This window comes from Geotrypetes seraphini, chromosome 9 (genome assembly GCF_902459505.1).
Source record: "Geotrypetes seraphini chromosome 9, aGeoSer1.1, whole genome shotgun sequence".
Classification (NCBI taxonomy): Eukaryota; Metazoa; Chordata; class Amphibia; order Gymnophiona; family Dermophiidae; genus Geotrypetes; species Geotrypetes seraphini.
The window spans coordinates 684,230-704,940 of record NC_047092.1 but is presented as its reverse complement, the minus strand read 5'-3'; the positions used below and the strand labels follow the sequence as shown (position 1 = coordinate 704,940).

Genomic DNA, 20,711 nt, shown 5'->3' with positions numbered 1-20,711 from the left:
AAGGCTTTTTGGAAATCTAGATATATGATGTCTATGGGGTCTCCTTTGTCCATCCGTTTGTTGATTCCTTCGAAGAAGTGCAATAAGTTCGTTAGACATGATCTCCCCTTGCAGAAACCATGTTGGCTGGTTATCAGAAGTTTGTTTCTTTCAAAATGTTTATCGATACTTTCTTTTATCAGTGCATCTGCCATTTTCCCCGGAACGGAGGTCAGACTCACCTATCTGTAGTTTTCTGGGTCACCTCTTGATCCCTTTTTAAAGATGGGCGTAACATTGGCTATCTTCCAGTTGGAATGGATGTGAACCATTGTTTTCTATGGGGTCGATATTCTGTGTTGATTTTCAGTGACATTTAACTGGATATTGCAACAGAAAATCTAGGGAGGCTGCTGTGGTGTGTTATCCATCTGGTGCTTGGGTGATATGGAAGCAGATTCAGGGCAGAGCTTGAAGTTAATTGGGTGCTAATGATTTTCAGGCCGTCTTAATTTAACTGAGTAGCTATCAAAGGACATGGTGGTACCCAAGTAACTCGGGGCAGGCCAGATATTCATATCCAGTGTTTGAATAAGTGCCAGCATGGAATATTCAGGAATAATTCTTACACTGATGGTCAATATTTTAAAATAATGACCACCGCCAGCTAAATGTTACCCCCTGTGTTTCTACGTCCATGTGATAAGCTCTGCAGGTTAGATGCTAAGATAGAGCCTTTTGTGTAGGCAGAGGAAGGGTGAGGCACTGGAAGAAACTATGGTATGTGGGAAGACAAAAAAGGTTGAAAAAAATTACAAAATTTTGTAGGTTGCTATACCTGGGACTTATCTTTCATAATGTAAACAGAATAGCTGGGCAGGGTCAAATTCTCTCTTTCTACTGCCATTTGCACTATTACAACATCAGTAGTCAATAACAAATAATCTGATGGTAAGAAAATTGTGTCTTTTCTCTGTACAGGGATGAAGATTTGAGGCACTATGAAGCCTGGCTGGGGGTCCACAATATTTTTGATAAAGAAGAGAAAAATAAACAAATTATGAACATTTCTCAATTGGTGTTTGGTCCAAAAGGGTCAAATCTGGTTCTACTGAAACTTTCAAGGTTGGCATTTATAATCTGATAGAAAATGAGGGTTTATTTTTGTTCTGTGTCTATATCTGCTAGTGTGTAGTGCGGTCATGGTCGAGGTGGTGTATTGTTTTGTTAGGGCAAGGTGCAATATTTACAATGCCTTCATAAGATCATTGCTCTTCAAGACTTTGGAGTTAGTGCTATAAAGATAGAGTAAGGGTTTTAGCATAGGTGCCAGCTCTGGGCTTGTGCTGGGGTGGTCTGTGGGCAGTCGAGATGGAGCCACAAATTCATTTCTGACGTCCACACAGCTAAGTGGGCAGATAGGACCACAATAAAAGGCAGCCTAATATTTCCCACTTATTGTAGCTATTAGGGTGCTGGTTGGTGCCTACTCATAGCCTTGGCATGGAATATCCAGAATAGATTCAGCCCATGGAGTCAGCGGCTTTAAAATCGCTGACTGCTGTTGGATGACTATCAAGGCTAGTTTCCTAATCCGTGGATCACCCTTCAATCCCTCATATTTTAAAGGGCAGTCAATAAAATATCTATGGTAATGTGAAGCATCAAATTTGTCAGGGGAGAATAATCTAGTCTATTGTTCCTTCTCTCTTTGACAGGTCAGCAGTGCTGACTAACTTTGTAGGAATAATCAAACGACCATATCATGACTGCATTGTTCCAGAGAAAACCGTTTGCAATGTCTATGGGTGGGGATACACAGGAAGTAAGTTCTTTTATTTGCATATCAAACAAGCCTTATACCAGCAATTTAAATGTTAAATTGCAGGAAAAAATAATCAAAGATAATATCAACAATATTTTGCAACAAGTACCACATCACCTCCAATTCATCCTGCCTCTGGGCAACACAGACTAACCCCCTCCTTTATAAAGCTGAGCGTCCGAGCTGTTACCACCTTAACTGGCACTAAAAACGCTAGCACGGGTTTGTAAAGGAGGGTGTAAGTTACTCACGAGCCCTTTTATTAAGCCATGGTAAGCTCAGGCGACTGGCAATAATTTCCAAATCTGCACATGATAATCACATGCTAAAAAACATTAATACTTTTATGGAGGAGGGCATGTCTAGGTAGAGAGTGGGCATTCTTCTAGTAATTAGTTTACTCCGCCACTTTACTGATTAGTGCACGATTAGCAAGTGAGTCCTTACCACTTACAAAATAGATGTTGGGAAGTGTTCACGTACTAATTTTTTTTATGGCCACATACTAATGTCAAAATTATTGCATGGCCATTAGTAAAAAAAGAAGGAAAATCAGCTATTTTACTGCTGCAGTAGAAATATCAATAGCATATAAGAAAACCCCTTAATAATCATGTATCTACCTGGCACAAATCCTGTTTGCTCCTTATCAATAAGAGATGGCAGGACTTTAGAACAGAGCCTACAGTAGGCATTTATTAATGAAATATGTCTATTATTTTTTATGAATATGACTCAAATGGTAGCAAAACTTTACCACCATTGAAATGCCCTTATGTATTAGAAATATTATATTACAAGTATGCATGATATTGAATTTAATTTTATAATTCAAATATATATAATTCTCAGTAAATTTATAAAATTTTATAGATTAAATGAATATAATTTTTAATAATATAAGGGTGGAAGTATGAAGAATGTATTGAATTCAGAAATATATTTTTAAATAATATAATGTTTTATTAGTTGCCTGGAGATGGAGATGTAGGTTTTGCATGACCAATGCGTGTTCCAAATCAGAATAATATAATGGGTGGGAGGGGAGGGAAAATAATGGGTGGGTTAGGGGATAAATTTTCAATGAATGTGCTAGGAACTAATCATGTAAACAATCATAGAATATTGATTAAATATAATTATTAATTAGATGGATCTAAAAATGTATTCGCTGAATGTCAATGGTTTAAATCATCCTATTAAGAAGAAGAAATTATTATCGTTCCTTAAAAATCAAAATGCGGACATTTATTTTATTCAAGAAACTCATCTTTCGGAAATTGAATCAAAAAAATTATCTGGAGGTTTTATTTCTAAATGTTTATTTGCACCGGCTTTAAAGAAAAAAGCTGGAGTGGCTGTTCTAATAAATAAAAAATGTAATGCAGATTTTAAACTAATTAATTATGATCCCTTAGGAAGATGGGTGCATGTCGAAATGGTTCTGGGAAATACTACCCTGAATTTATTCAATTTATATGCTCCTAATACGAATCAAATGGAGTTTTTTAAACAAATTCAGCAATTGCTCTTACCACTGGCTACATCTAATTTAATAGTAGCAGGGGATTTCAATGCTGTAATAGATCCGATAATGGATAAAAAACCAAGTAAAGTTATGAAATCATTAGGCTTAGATAATTTGATACTATCTTGTGATTTAGTAGATATATGGCGAATTCTTCATTTTAATGATCAGGAATTTTCTTTTTGTTCTCAAGTCCATAAATCTTTTTCACGAATTGATTATATATTTGTTTCTAATAATATAGCGCAGCGTGTCTTAAAAGCAGTAATTGATCCCATTATAATTTCAGATCATGCTGGTGTGTGGATTAATCTTCAAAATTATGATGCTGAAAACTTTGATTTAATTTGGAGATTTAATAATGATTTATTAGCGGATTCAAAATTTCTTGAAGATTTCAAAATAAAAATGCAAGAATTCTTTCAATTTAATGAATCAGATGATATTAATGCTGAGATCTTATGGGATGCTTTTAAAGCAACTATGAGAGGAAATATTATTTCATATTCAACATTTATTAACAAACAAAAAAAAAAACAATTTCTTGAGATGGGAAAGCAAATTAAAATATTAGAAAATAAATTAATTGATAAATGGGAAAATAATACATTACAAGAATTATTAAAATTAAAAGTTAAATACAATGAAATTTCTTCTCAAATTGTGAGGAAAGACATTTTCAACAAACAAGTACAATATTATGGAAATTCAAATAAAGCTGGTAAATTATTAGCAAACTTTCTAAAAGCAAAGAAAAGAAAATCTAAGATTATTGCAATTAAAGATACACAAGGTAACACACATACCAACACAAAAGATATTATAACACAATTTCTTGATTTTTATAAAGAATTATATACTTCCAATTCTTATAAAAATAAAGAACAAGACGGATTAACTTTTTTAAATTCATATATTGGACCAAATATTCCAGATCATATAAAAGGAAGTTTAGAAGAACCTATATCTTTAAAAGAATTAGAAACAGCATTGAAGTCTCTTAGAGTTGGATCCGCTCCAGGTGGAGATGGGTATACTGTTGAATTTTATAAATTTTTTCAAAATATCATATTACCACATCTGTTAAATTTGTATCAATATCAAATAAAGAATGGAAAAATTTCTGGTACTATGGCAGAATCGATAATTATAGTCTTACCAAAACCAAACAAAGATCCTACTCTGGTTTCAAATTACAGGCCTATTTCATTATTGAATGTGGATAACAAATTAATGGCTAAAGTATTAGCATTAAGATTGGCAAAAGCTCTCCCTTTCATTATTGATGTACATCAAACAGGATTTATTGCTAAAAGACATTCATCAAATAATACTAGATTAGCATTCCACTCATTAAATTTAGCAAAAAATATAAATGATCCAGCTTTTTTAATATCTTTAGATGCAGAAAAAGCTTTTGACAGAGTGGAATGGAGTTTTATATACCAAGCTTTACAATGGTTTGGTATAGGATCCGGTTTTATTAAAATGATTCAGACATTGTATAGCTCTCCTGGAGCAAGATTATATATTAATAATAATTTATCAAATAGATTTAACTTGCACAGGGGAGTTAGACAAGGATGCCCTCTGTCTCCTTTACTTTTTGATATTGTCCTAGAACCTTTATTAATTGCAATAAACAAAACTAAGGAGATAGAGGGAATATCATTTACCAGTTTTGAATTTAAATTATCTGCATATGCAGATGATATATTATTATATTTAAGAAAACCGGAAACTACTATTCCATGTATACTTAATTTAATAGAAAAATATGGTACTTTTTCTGGATATAAAATTAATTGGAACAAATCTGAAATTCTCCCAATAAATGTTCATTGTACCAAAGGATTATTTGACCCATATTCATTTATTTGGAAAGATGATGGTATAAAATACTTAGGAATTATGATCAAAAATACAATTGAAGACACAGTCAAAGAGAATGAAAAACTTTTATTGAAAAAAATAACAGAAATGTGTGAGCAATGGAATCCATTACATCTCTCTTGGTGGGGAAGAATTCAAACAATTAAAATGATGATATTGCCTGTGGTTTGTTACCAAATGAGTATGATTCCAATATTTTTTCAGGGGTCATTTTATAAAAAACTTAACAATGTTCTTACAAAATTTGTTTGGTGTGGGAAAAGACCAAGAATCGCTTTAGTATCATTACAAAGACCAATTGTGGAAGGGGGGGTAAATTTTCCAAATTTTTATAGGTATCATCAAGCCTATATCTTAAGACAGGGTATGTATTGGATCCTCCCAGACCTTTTAGAAAATGTACCAGATTGGCTATATTTAGAATGGCGGCTCCTGTTCCCTATATATCCAGAACAGTTAATAACTATAACAATGCCTAAAAGATACAAAGATCACAGAATTTTATTTGACACTTGGAAAACATTGAGATATATCAGTAATCTATCACCAGAACCTATTGCTAAATCTCTAAATCAATCAATATGGATAAACTCCAGGATCAGAATTGGCGGATTTAAAATCGTCTGGAAACAATGGATAAATGCAGGAATAAGAACATTGAATGATATCATATCAGAAGGTTCACTGCTTAGTTTTTCACAATTGCAAAATAAATTTGGATTAAATAAATCACAATATTTTAAATGGATGCAATTGAAGCAGGCCATTCAGGTAGGGTTCCCTGAATGGAAAAATCTAAATAATCAATATAGTCTACAGGTTCTATGTTTCCAGACGGATTTGTTGGGTCACCAAGCCGCAAAATGGTACAAATTGATATATGGATTTTTAAATAAAAAAAAGAAAACAGGTCTTAGGGATATTTGGAGTATTGAGATTGGTCAGACAATTTCTGAATCTCAATGGCCACGATTTTGGTCCTGGAGATTAAGATCTACAAGGTCAGCATCTATGAATCAAACATGGTTATTTTTATTACATAGAGTATTCTGGACCCCAACGCGCCTGCAAAAAATAGATAGTACTAGATCTAATAGATGCTGGCATTGTAAATTAGAAATAGGGACGTTAGATCATTTAATCTTTTTCTGTCCCTATGTAAACGCATTTTGGAATTTAATTTGGCCCCAAATTAATAAGTTACTAGAGAATCACGTAGGACTCTCGTATGACACCATATTATTTGGTACTGCAATGAGAACTAAGAGTCCGATTTCAGCAAATAATAATAAGCTATTACTAATACTAACAGGAGTCGCCATGCAACAAATTACTCAAAATTGGAAAGATTACACCAAATTAAATTATACGTTCTGGTGGAATTCTGTTTGTCATATTTATAAAATGGAAAAAATAATAGCGTTACAACAGGGAAATCATCTTAATTTTAACAAAATTTGGCAACCATTGACAAATTATTCTAATGATTAAGTTCTTAGCACAATGATAAATAATTATATATGAATGGGGTGGGATTTGACTAATTAATGGAAATATACTATATAAAAAGGGATGGGAATTATATTATATATGTTATTGTATAATCTTTATCATAATATATTTTAAACATGATGTATTATTAATGATAATATTTTAAATATGTAAAAAATTTTATTGTATATTATATTACTCAAATATTGTAAGAATGGAAAATTTATAAATAAAAATTTAAAAAAAAAAGAAATGCCCTTATGTAATCAATATTTAGTCAAAGTTTCAAAGGATCCTCAGCGGCACCACTTGGAGCTCAATAACATTTCATTGCGCCAAGCTTTATGTGTCTACTCGTCATCGGGTCCCGTTATTATATTAGTTGTCAAATACTATTTTTCACTCTTGCATCATATCAGACATTTTTTTGAAGTTTATATATTTTATATTCAATATTTAAAAGCTGTTACTTAGCTTTTTCGTGTGGTCTCTGGCAAGGGGAATGTCATACCGACATGTTTCGCTATAGATAGCTTTATCAAGGAATACCCCCTACGAAAACAGCAAAAGTTACATTAATATAAATACATCCCACTATTGCTCTCCAAGTGATCCACATCCCTTTAAAAATCACCCAGACCGCAAACCTCTTACCCTAATATTAAACCGCCAGCGCATACGACCACTTAGTCCTAAGAGATGGCGGCGGCTTTTTCTGCAGCCATTATATACAGCCGGCCCCGGGAACACTGTACTCACGTGAATAAGTGGCAACAGCGTCACGGGACCAGAAGCCGGTTTTAAGGTGGAAATACTACGTCACTCAATTTAAATACTAACTCACTTCACAATCTTTCTAAAGCCCTCTACCCAGAACGACCAGCTAAATCAAGGTGGCCCACTCTAATTCACCATTCAGACCATGGGGTATTACAGTGTTTAAATGGTAAATCCACCGTTGTTCTTTATAATTCAGCCTTTCCTCAGTATTACCTCCCTCCCTCCCCATCTCAAGACTCTCTATCACCCGCCACTGGATCTGATCCATATTATGCTGCATGCTTAAGAAATGTTCAACCATAGGAGCTTGGACGTTTTTAGTTTTAAAACGCGATTTGTGTTCGTTCAGTCTGATATGTATGGGTAGAGAAGTCCGGCCCACATATACCAGGCTGCACGGGCACATGATCATATAGACCACATTACAGGACTGGCAATTTGTATCCTGGAAAGATTTTATAATTTTACCAGATTGGGGGTCCCTCCAAGTGGATCCCTTGATAGTAGTGGAACACCATTGGCAGTGTCCACATTCATTATGGTTTCCAATCTTCAAATCCCTATAATTACCCAGCTTTTGTTGAATCAAGATCTGTCCAATCGTTTTGCCCTTTTTAAAGGCAAACATAGGGATTTCTTCTAGTACTTGATGAATCTGCAATATATGCCAATACTTTTTGATCAAAAAAATAAGTTCCTTAGCTGCTATAGAATATGGTAGAACACAGATTAATTTATCAGTGCTGTCATCATGATGTTGTTCAGCCAGAAGAAGATCCCTATTGGCATATTTTGCCCTAGTAAAAGCCTGTTTTATAGCTCTCATAGGGTAGCCCCTCTCCCTAAAGCGTTGTTCAAGTTCCCTAGCAGCCATTTTAAAATCATGGTCATCAGAAGATATTCTACGGGCTCTTAAGAACTGGAGGTTAAACTTAAGATGGTAGGGATGATGGCTAGAAAAATGAAGCAGAGTATTACGGGCTACTGGTTTTCTGAATAACTGGGTCTTCAACTGTAAATCTTCCTTAATAATTAATATGTCCAGAAATTCAATCCTTTCTGCACTATATGATGGAGTGAACTGCAGGTGAGGATCTCTTGCATTAATCCAGTGAAAAAATTGCGTAAGTTCATCAACTGATCCTTCCCACAAAAAAAATATATCATCAAGGAATCTCTTCCATAGGGTGATCTTCTGAAAAAAAGTAGAGGTATAGATTTCTTTATCCTCAAACCATCCCATATACAGGGTGGCGACCGAGGGAGCCAGAGTGGCCCCCATAGCAACCCCCTGAATTTGCTGGTAATAGCTTCCTTCAAACATAAAATAATTTTCCTCAATGACCCATTGTGCTAGCTGATACAAAAAATCAGTGCTGATGCGAGGTGACATTTCTCTCTCATTCAAGCTATCCTTAATGATAGTAAGCTCTTCCCGCTGAGGTATTTTGGTGTAGAGAGACACCACATCCAGGGTGACTAGTAGGGTCCGAGGATTCATATATTGATCTTGAGACAGAATTCTGAGAAGGTGGGATGAATCTTTTAAATAGGAAGTAACCATAAGAGCTTTCTTGGATAAAAAAATATCCAGAAATTTCGAAAGAGGCTCCAACAGGGAACCTCTTGTATTTACTATAGGCCTCCCTGGCGGGGTGTTCAAGTTCTTATGAATCTTAGGAACAAAATAGATATTTGGAGTACGAGGATATTTTTCCAACAAAAAAGAATATTCCTTCCTTGTAAGCATTTTGCTCTCGTAGTGTAACGTAATCCAATCAAAGATCTCCTTCATTAGCTTATTTTCAGGGTTTTCATGAGGTGTCAGATAGTTGCCGATTGGCTTCATTAAGATAATACTCTCTATCCACTATCACTGTGGCTCCTCCTTTATCCGCTTTCAAAATCATGACATCACGTTTATCTTTAAGCTGCAGAGCTTGATGCTGCTCATAAGTCAGATTATACTGTAGTCGTTGGTTCTTGAAAGATCTTTCATATTCAGAAATACCCATTAGTACCAAAGTTCAAAAAACATCCACTGCAGAATCCATCGGGCCAGGGGGGTTCCATCTAGATGTCACTTTCACCACCGATCCCTCCTCCACAGCAGGACTCACCTCTTTATCCGAAAAGAATATTTTCAACTGGATTTTCCTCAAAAATTTATAAAAGAAAATTTTTAGTTGAAAGAAATCAGGGTGCTGACAAATTGCAAAGCCAAAGCCTAGTTCCAATACTTCTTTTTGTTCTTTAGTCAATAATAATTTAGAAATGTTCACCACCGTGGAATCTATTTGGTTTTTCCATTGTTCGGGGGTTTTCCCCTGCTCCTCGGGGCCCCCCTGGATCTTCCTCTGGGGCGTCCTCCCCTCATAGGTCATGTATCGTCCCCCGAACTCTTTGTAGGGGGGGGTCTACGGACTCTCCACTTGTTATATCCGACTCCTCTGATGAAGCATTAAATGCAACTTTTTTCTTAATAGGAATAGAAGAGGTCTTTTTATTCCACGTGTATACCCTTCCCATTTGATAATCCTTCTCATCTCTCTTCCATTTTCTGATCTTTGTTTGTTTAATGGAATCTTTAAACTGAACTAATGAATCTTCCAGTTCGTTACGCTTCTTCTCAAAATCATTTATTTCAATCCCCTCCTTCATTTGGAGTTCCATAGAGACGGTCTTAGACCTCAACTCCAGCTCTATGTCTGACGTGGTTTCAACCAATAGGATCATAAGGTCACGTGAACATCTATTCAATATTGCAGTCCATTTCTCCATAAAAGTTTTATCTAGTGTTGAAATCTTCGGCTCTTTCAAAATACGTAACCCACGGGGTATCATACTATTCTTCAAATATTGTACCATAGTGCTACCATGCAATTCAGCCCTAATAAGCCTCTTGTGTGTTTGCTCAAGATCCAGCCATGAAGTCTGAGGAAAGGCTGAATTATAAAGAACAACGGTGGATTTACCATTTAAACACTGTAATACCCCATGGTCTGAATGGTGAATTAGAGTGGGCCACCTTGATTTAGCTGGTCGTTCTGGGTAGAGGGCTTTAGAAAGATTGTGAAGTGAGTTAGTATTTAAATTGAGTGGCGTAGTATTTCCACCTTAAAACTGGCTTCTGGTCCCGTGACGCTGTTGCCACTTATTCACGTGAGTACAGTGTTCCCGGGGCCGGCTGTATATAATGGTTGCAGAAAACGCCGCCGCCATCTCTTAGGACTGAGTGGTCGTATGCGCTGGCGGTTTAATATTAGGTTAAGAGGTTTGTGGTCTGGGTGATTTTTAAAGGGATGTGGATCACTTGGAGAGCAATAGTGGGATGTATTTATATTAATGTAACTTTTGCTGTTTTCGTAGGGGGTATTCCTTGATAAAGCTATCTATAGCGAAACATGTCGGTATGACATTCCCCTTGCCAGAGACCACACGAAAAAGCTAAGTAACAGCTTTTAAATATTGATTATAAAATATATAAACTTCAAAAAAATGTTTGATATGATGCAAGAGTGAAAAATAGTATTTGACAACTAATATAATAACGGGACCCGATGACGAGTAGACACATAAAGCTTGGCGCAATGAAATGTTATTGAGCTCCAAGTGGTGCCGCTGAGGATCCTTTGAAACTTTGACTAAATATTGATTGCATAAGGGCATTTCAATGGTGGTAAAGTTTTGCTACCATTTGAGTCATATTGGTGATTGAGGACCCTTGTGGAATATATAGACTGTGTTACTGTATTATTTTTTATGGCCTGGTTTAGCATTTTTCACAATTATGGCCTCTGCTAGCATCCCTGCCAACCTCTCTAAGAATGCCAAAGCATTGAAAAGTATGAGTTCTTTTGCAAGGACAGTAAAATTCAATAGAAGGAACATCAGGACCAGGGGTCTTCTGCTAATGCAAAGCTTTAAGTGCAGCCTGGATCTAATCTACCACTCCAATTGATCCCTCTGCAGGTCAGTTAGCACAGGATGGGGGGATTTATGTAAGAAAGAATTGCCAACTCTCTTGTCCATTTGACACTCTTCCTTATATAGTTCTATATAGTACTTATGGAACTGTTCTAAAATCTCCTCATTAGATTGGACCAAATGCATTTCAGATATCTGAATTGTTGCCTATCATGTCAACCCTACAGATACTGAGCTAATTAGTGTCTTTTTCTATTGAACAGCTCATAGTAACTAACTACCTGTTTGAATAATATCACTTCAGCTTGCTTACCATAAAACTGATTATGCTGCTATTGAAGAGTTTAGAGACACAGCAGAAGATTATCTTTACTATGGATATGCTCAAATTGCAATGCCTTAATTTCCTTCCCTGAGCACTCAAGCTCTAGATTGTCACATCCGCACTTCCTTATTACATATGTTGATTTCTACTCGTATAGTTACCTTAAAGGCATTCTAGCAGTTTAAGATAGAAACAGAGAAAAATTAAGGTAGATAAAGACCATGTGGCCTTTCTAGTCTGCCTAACCATCTCATCTACTATCCCTTCCTCTCCCTTTGAGATCCAATGTACTTGTCCCAAGCTTTCATGAATGTCATAAAATACTTTTTCATGAAAAAGGTGGTGAATGCTTGAAACAACCTCCCAGTAAGTTGGATGAAACAAAAAGTGAATCTGAATTCAAGAAAGTTTGTGACAAGTATATTTCATCTCTAAGGGAGAGGAAGGGATAGTAGATGGCATGTTAGGCAGACTAGAGAAGCCACAAGGTCTTTATCTGCCTTCATTTTTCTATTTTTTTTGTTGTTGTTTTTTTAATGTTTCTAAACTGAACCATTCCCTCAGGTTTTTGTAGCCCAAATGTATGGCCTTGTATTTCTTAGCATTTAATTTTAGCTGCAAAATTCAAGACCATTCTTCAGGCTTCACTAGGTCCTTCCTCATGCTGTCCACACCACCAGGGATGTCTACTCTATTGTAGATTTTGGTATTGTCAGCCCTAGCATTGCTAGCTATCAGCAGTTTTGGTTGCCATAACCAATGTCAGCTAAGGCCTATGGGAAATTATATCAATCTGACTCTGGAATGTTGATGCAGAATTTTGGGCTCCTGCACAGAATTCACATACATTAATCATCCAGCCAGACTGGATTGTTTATCAAGAAGATAGGCTGCTTGAAGGGACAAAGAAGCCAGAGACTAATCCCATCTACCATGCCTGCAAGTATCACACCCTCCTTATCAATTAAACTAACCATTGTTTCAAACAGTTTACAAATTCTAAACAGAAAGATACTGGGAAATACAATAGTTTCTATATTCAGAATAAGATTCCAAGCTATAAAAGCCTCCTCTCTGCAACACACATTGATCTCTCTCTTTCTCTATCTATCTCTCTATCTCGGGAACCCGAAGCTTAGATTATCACCCCATCCCCCTTTTTTCTCTCTCTCTGCCTCTCCCTGGAACTTCACACTTCTTTCTGGACTCTGTAAGGCAGGGAAACTGCTTTGCTCACTCATTAATTGTAATGCTTATGAATATTGCTTTTCTGTAAGCCTATTTCTATAATATATTCTTTATGCAATCACCTCTGGCTGTGCTTCTTATTTGAGTCTACTTCCTGGTGAATCTTCGGTGACGGTATTGAACTTGGGACCTGGCATTTTGTAAGGGCACCTAACATAACCCCTACAACCTCACATTGTGGGGGCCACTACAATCCTTACAGGTATCATCCACAATGAGGCGAATCTTACCAGACAGCCCTTCAGCAATATCACTTACAAACATATTAAAACGAACAGGCCCAAGAACTGAACCATACAGCACACCATTGGTTAAGATCCCTTTCCTCAACGTGTTCTCCATTGACCACTGCCCTCTGTCATCTTCTACACAATGCAGTCCATCACTTTGGGGCCTATACTGAAGGAATGCTTTTGAGGAACAGTGCTAAAATCTAAATATACCACATATATCGATCTCCCTCTATCCAAATCTCTGGTCACCTAATCAAATAAATTGGTCAGATCTGTCTGACAAGACCTGTGTCTAGTGAATTCGGAAAGTTCTGAGAACTTTTTTGTTTGCTAAACATTTTGGAAATTAATTATTTCATAATAATAATAATTTATTTTTATATACCGCCTAACCAGCAGTTCATAGCAGTTTACACAATTAGGTACTCAGCATATAACATAATAATAACATCATCAATTTTATGTATTATGTATGACATCATTGTTAACCGAGTCGAGTTCCTATTGGTTGATGACTCAGTCTATAAAACTAAGTTTTAGTTTAGTTTCATCTAGTTGCCTCAGGTTCTAGACTGGTTCTCAAAATTCCTACGTTCTCGTTCTTATACTGTCAACATGAATAGCACCTCTTCCCCCCCCCCCTGGAAACCGATATGTGGAGTCCCGCAAGGCTCACCTCTATCTCCTATTCTCTTCAACATCTATATGTCCTCCCTAAAACTCCTCCATCTATCCCCCCTAGAAACAATTTACACTTACGCTGATGACATCCTTGTCCTCCTCGAGACCAATTCGAACCTCACCAACCTATCTGAGAACATATCCTCCTGTATGATGAACCTCCAATCCTGGGCCCACACTGTGCAAATGAACTGAATGTCCAAAACAAAACTACTTTGGCTAGGCCCAAAACTAGACCAACTACCCACCTCCACCTCACTGCCCTCTGGCTCCACTCTGCAGCTTTAGTTCTCAAGCAAGGTCCTGGGCATCATCATTGATTCTACATTGTCCTTCAATGACCACCTCAATTCCTTAGTAAAAAAAAATGCTTTTTCAGCCTCCACATGCTGAGGAAAATAAGATCCTGTTTCCATGAAAAACACTTTTCCGTCCTTGTCCAATCCATCAACCTTTCCAGATTGGATTATTGCAATTCTATCTAACTAAGAAAAACCTTCACAGACTTCAGCAGATTCAGAATGCCGTGGCTAAGCTCATCTTCTTAAAAAGCAAATTTGACCATGACTCTCCGCTCCTGTCCAAGCTTCACTGGCTTCCGATAATCGCCAGGGTCCACTTTAAATTCACCTGTCTAGCTTTCAAAATCCTACACGGCATCCTCCCTCTCTTTATCCCACTTTCTTGGAACTCCTCAAACCCTAGTACCACCAGACCCACCCACAAATTAAAACTATCCTTCCCCTCATTAAAAGGCATTTCCCATGCAGGAAAACTAGGGACCTCCCTCCCCTTCAGAATCACTGAGCTCTGGAACAACCTTACCTCCCCTCTTCAGAACCTGAGCTCTCTCCAACTTTTCTGCAAACATCTGAAAACCTGGTTATTCTCAAAAATGTGATACTTACTCCATCTCTGGCATACTAAGCCCTTTAATATTCTTCTTACTCTGACCTTTAATCCTTCATTGTAGTTCCTTTCTATCCCAACTCCTGTAAACCGTGCCAAGCTGTACCATTGTGGAGAGGATGCAGTATACAAACCTAAGGTTTAGTTTAGTTTAGTTTAGTCCTGTTATCCATTGGATTCCAGAAACTTCACTATTCTGTTTTCAAAGTGTTCCATTAATTTACTTACCACAGAAGTCAGATTTGCTGGTCTATAGTTCCTTATCTTGGGATCAATCTGCCCTTCTCTAGTCCTATGGTAGTAAGGAGGGGGGTCTGCCCCAGGTGCCCTCTTGGTGAGGGCACTGGCACCTGTCCTCCTATCTGCCCCCCTACTCCTTCCACTCCTTCCCCACCATGTGCCTTCACTCACTCCCTAACATAGCATCTCAGCCAATGGCCATATTGCGCCCCCCCCCCAAGTAAGTCATTTTATGTTAAAGGTTTTTTGAGAATAAATAATGCCTCCATCAGATGTGTGTGTGTATTGCTCTCTTATTACATAAGAGATATGTGAAAGCTTTGGCAGTGATACAAGTGACAGAGGATCACCATGGGCTTCTCGTAAGACTTAATGACAATTAAGAACATAGGAACAGCCTTACTGGGTCAGACCAATGATCCATCAAGCCCAGTAGCCCGTTCTCACGGTGGCTAATCCAGGTTATTAATACCTGGCAAAAAACCAAGGAGTAGCAACATTCCGTGTCACTCTTTCAATTCTAAAGCAGCTTATTATTGAAATGACAATTATTAGATTAAATCATTTATTTGCACAGTATTCTATATCAATATTTACAGGAGAATAACCAAAGAGTAAACAAAATGAATTACATTAGGTTATGCACAAAGGCAGGAATAGTTATTAAAGGTCCAAGAGGCAGTGACTTAGACACAATGGGACTTTTTTTGTGATTGATTGTTGCCATAGAGAACAGGTGGTTACCAGCATGAAACAATATTAGTTTCCTTTCAAATGCAATAAAATCCTTCTTGTCAAAACCTGGGACATCTGTAAGTATCTGAAATGCAGCAGAATATTCTCTGTACAAAGAGCCCATCAAGTCTTGCTCTGATCATTTCTCCTCCATCTTTCAGGAACTAACTACAACGGACTATTACAAGTAGCCAACTTGGTTACCATCGGAAATGATAAGTGTAATGAAAACCACCAGGGCAAGATAATTGTAAATGAGTCTGAAATCTGTGCAAAAAGTGAAAGCGATCCAGCAGGCACCTGTGAGGTAAAAACACACTGACGTGGTTATGGAACGGTGGAGAGCTAAAGCAAAACCAAAATAATGGTTCTTTTAGGTCAATAAGATCTTTTCCTCTGGCAATAGAAAATCATCTACTCACTAAGGATCTTCCATATTCGTTGGTTTCATAAACAGGAGAATAAATATACCAGTGCCATAGTAAATTACTTCATCTCACAATTTAGAACAATCAAAACCAGAGCAATTAGCATTTTAAACCCTCATGCATCCGCCTCTCCCATCAAAGAGTCTGCAATCATGGTGAATTCTCTGAGCTGTACAATATTTCTGCTCATTTGATTAAGTTGCAGTGCTTAGCCAGAGGTTTTGCCTCCACCACATCTGCAAATGTCGAATTTAGGGCCCAGTTTTACAAATGCGCCTGCATTTACCATGGCAGAATCACTTCCGTAGCCTTATAAAAGGGGATTTTAATGAAAGCCCTTATGGATTCCTTTTGTAAAGCTGGGGTAGCAAGTCCTGGCAAATGCGGCAAATGTGAAGCAGTCCATAGAAGCTGAATGAGCTTCATCCCATTTGCCCCCTGGGAATCACTTTATACATAGCTTTATACAAGTGGCCTATGTGGAAAGGATGAGCACTGTAGATCTGAAATGATCCTTTGAAGTCTAAAGCTAAGTCTATATTTGAAGTATGTTTGGTATATGTATTCGGGTTGAGGCAGTGTCATTGCTTTCCATGTAAGTAGCAATAGGACATACAGTACATGAATATAGTTTTTGGGAAAACCTGACCTGCCTCGTTTTTTCTTGCTCTCAAAAGAATATTCTGAGAAGCATAAGGAATATTCACATCTATCCTTTCCAAATATACATTTCTGTAAACCTCCAAATTTTATAGTTCAGCTGTCTGTTTATGGCTGTGTTTTAATATTCATTTTTTGATACTGATAGCATAGCAGCTAAAGTACGTCCTATTTTGTGAACACTAATTCCTTCTTTTTCATTTTTATAGGGGGATTATGGTGGCCCCTTAGTCTGTGAAGAGGATAAGATAAAACTGATACAGGGTGTCATCATTCCAGGCCGTGGGTGTGCCACACCAAACCGACCTGGAATATTTGTGAGAGTGGCCTATTACGCAAAGTGGATCGAGAAAGTTTTGTTGACATACAAGGTCCAGAGTTTTAGCTGAGCCCAGGAAACGAACTGCTCAAAGCCTGCAAAGACTTCAGATACTTTGGAATTAATGTGTAATTTATAGAAGCCTCGGAACGCCTCCTCGGGATTTCTGGCTTCTGCTCTTGATATTTATGTCTGAGTTGACATGTTTTCTTTCTTTATTGTCTTTGACATGAGCTATAGTTGTTGCAAATGTGGTGACAGATCTCCTGAAGATACTTGAATGGATAAACAAAACTATAAAGACACTTTTCCTGGACAATATGCATTGGGGAAAATGAAAACCTGCTGCTTCTTGGGTTCATCTTGTTGAGAAAGAACCATGTCTTAATTAAACACTGTAATTCAAGAAACTATACAGGCAGTTCTTTGGTCCAGTATAGAACAGTATAATGAAACAGTCTTTAAGTAACCAAAATGCCAAATTCTTGTTTTGCTTTGAATTTTATTTTATTTTATTTTTTTTGCTTTTCCCATTAATTTTTTAGCACCTCGATAGGGAACTAATTGGATTTGACTGCCAAAATTTCCATATCTAAGGATGTAGTAATTGGCTCTAATTGAAGACAGTGACTCTATGAGCGAATGAAAAAATATCGCTTTGAAACCGTGGGGAACAGGCAGCACCCCTCAGCCCCCACTTTCAGTCCACTAATCTGCAGATCTTCCATTTTTCTTATGCTTAAGAAAAACACTCGGCTCTGTCCTACAGATTTGTAATCCTTTTTTTGGCACATACCTCTGAATTGCCCAGCCTAGAGCCAAACTAGATTTCGCAGCCATGGTTCAAGGTGATAAGTCTCCTCATAACACCACAGTGCATTATTATGTAGTCAGGGGTCATTAGGGATGGCAGAATCTAATTTCTATTGCTTTGTAAGCCTATTTTTCCAGCTGCGTATAAAATTGTCATCCTTTGTGTCAGAAGCAGACAGTTATGCATGCACGCGTGCTCTGGAGCTCCCATTGAAACCTGTTTGCTTAATACAGTATACTGCAGTAGGGAGAGGTTTGTTTGGTTTTTGTTTTACTAACATAGCTGTATACGCAGTTATCATTTGCTAAATTATCAACATTTTGAATTTGGAAAATATTTAACAAAATTTGTTTATGAATTCACTGAAATTTCCTGGAAATTTGCAAGTAGCAATGGAGCAATGCTAGCTGGATAATGCTTCCGTGCCCATTCCTCACCCATGATATCCCAAAAATTACAAAAAAGTAAATAACCTGTACCTCACATAGAGAAAAAAGGCTTATTACAAAACGCTTTAACATGTTTGCAGTAATTAGCCTGTCACATTATTTATTGGGGGGGCAATAAGATTGGGAAGGGGGTCAGGGAATGGATGTGAAAGCATTAACCAGCTGGTATGTTCACATTACTGCAAAGTGCAGGGTTAACACGGATCCACTTAGGTCTTACATGCTAATAGAACCTGCAAAAAAATGAGTTTAGTGCTGGGAAAGTCTCACATTAAAACATGCAAAGCCTATTTTGTAGCACATTTTAAAAGGGCCCCTTAATCTAAAAGAAAAAAAAATCATCCGTTCCTTCTCTCTGTCAGGAAAATGTAAGTTTGCCATCCTGGATCAGTCTGAAGGTTCATCACCCCAGTATCCTGTTAAGAACATAAGAATTGCCATTGCTGGATCAGACCAGTGGTCCATCGTGCGTGGAGGCCCTTAGGTCAAAGACCAGAGCCCTATTTGAGTCTAGCAGCCTTACCTGCGTATGTTCTGGTCCAGCAGGAACTTATCTAACCTTTTCTTGAATCCCTGAAGGGTGTTTTCCCCTATACCAGCCTCTGGAAGAGCGTTCCAGATTTCTACCACTATCTGGGTGAAGAAGAACTTCTTTACTTTTGTATGGAATCTATCCCCTTGGAAACCATGTCTACCTTAATAATGGTTCATGGAGTTAACCTCCAGGAATTTGTCTAAGTTTTCTAAATCTCCTTTTGTCACATTGCCTAAAAACAAGTTCCATTGAGTGAAAATGTATTTTCCTCCATTTGCTTCTCACTTCATGGACTGTTCCCTAACCTCTCTACTTTCTGAAAATGTAAACAGTCATAACGTTAGCATTCGCACTCCGTCACCTGCAACTGAAAGCTAAACATCATCAATCAATAATTACGCAACTCAACTTTATTGGGATAAATCTTTGGCTGCAGCTTTATTTTCTATCTTAATATTATCTCCACTTACAATATATTCCGTGTCCAAAACCAACAAACCCCCAATGTATATTTCACACATCCCCCCAAACATGACCCATGGTGACGCCAAGCCATGCTTCCCCTCCCCCCAAACATGACCCACGGTAACGCCAGGCCATGCTTCTCCTCCCCCCAAACATGACCCATGGTAACGCCAGGCCATGCTTCTCCTCCCCCCAAACATGACCCACGGTAATGCCAGGCCATGCTTCTCCTCCCCCCAAACATGACCCACGGTAACGCCAGGCTATGCTTCTCCTCCCCCTAAACATGACCCACGGTAACGCCAGGCCATGCTTCTCCTCACAGCGGTGTTGCTTATGAGTGTTACATTTATTTATTTATTAGCTGCTCATCAACCAGCTCCAACTGGGCCAAACCCCATTTCCACCTCCCCCAACACCAAAAGCTCAACCAAACCCACCCAAGTCCACATAAAACCTATAATATCACCCCCCACCCCCAATACCGACACAAAACCTTTTTCTTTCTTATAAGCTCTGTCTATTAACCCTTTCTTACCTCCTCTTATAAACTTGTCAATCCTTATTCTGCAGACCCTTGACATCACCTTTTGTCCCCCACCCACCATCCAATACATATTATCAGCAGATGAATCTGGTGTTCTTCTCTCATTTGATTCCTATAACTAGATCCCTAATAGATTTTCAGTTGAAGTTCAGTCGATATGTGGAGACAGTGGAGTGATGAGTTATAAAACATGGGTTAAAGATTGAATGTAGATAAAATTACGTTTCTTTTAGGTCAGCCAATTCAGCAAAAAGTCTTGTTTCATAACTTACAAGTTATGGAAAATTATTTTCATTGGAAATATCTATGAAAGGTTTAAGTGCTATTTTTGACTATACTGTGCCATTCGATAATCATGTGCCTGTACTATCAAAAAGGTCTTCTTACGCATGAGACATCGTCCACAATTACGAGGGGATACTGAGAAGTTCTCAGCCCAACCAATCAACTTCCGTTATCTTCAGTGTCAATTTGCAGAAATTATCTCTTTTGACATCAACCCATATCCACATCATTCTCTTGGTTGGGCTGAGGATTTTTCAGCATGTCCCTCGTAAACAATTTGACTTTTTATCCGTTTCAGACAATTGTGTAGACTTTTCCTGTTGCTCAGTTGGATTGTTATCATCTGTTATATGCTGGGAGTTCGAATGCTTTGATCAAAGAAATTACAGATCCTGCAGTGAGAATGCTGTCTTCA

At 37.6% G+C, this 20,711-nt stretch overlaps 1 protein-coding gene across 4 annotated transcripts in view; it reads left to right on the top strand.

Annotated features, from left to right (window-relative positions):
- The window catches only part of HGF (hepatocyte growth factor), a 111,770-nt gene extending 94,158 nt beyond the window's left edge, over positions 1–17,612 (top strand). For all 4 annotated transcript variants that reach the window (XM_033959762.1, XM_033959761.1, XM_033959763.1 and 1 more), the window contains 4 exons: positions 961–1,104; positions 1,698–1,804; positions 15,956–16,101; positions 17,092–17,612. In XM_033959762.1, the coding sequence (XP_033815653.1) occupies positions 961–1,104; positions 1,698–1,804; positions 15,956–16,101; positions 17,092–17,271 (577 nt within the window). In that variant the 3' untranslated portion in view covers positions 17,272–17,612. The remainder of the gene's footprint in view (positions 1–960; positions 1,105–1,697; positions 1,805–15,955; positions 16,102–17,091) is intronic.
- The last annotated feature ends 3,099 nt before the right edge of the window (positions 17,613–20,711 follow it).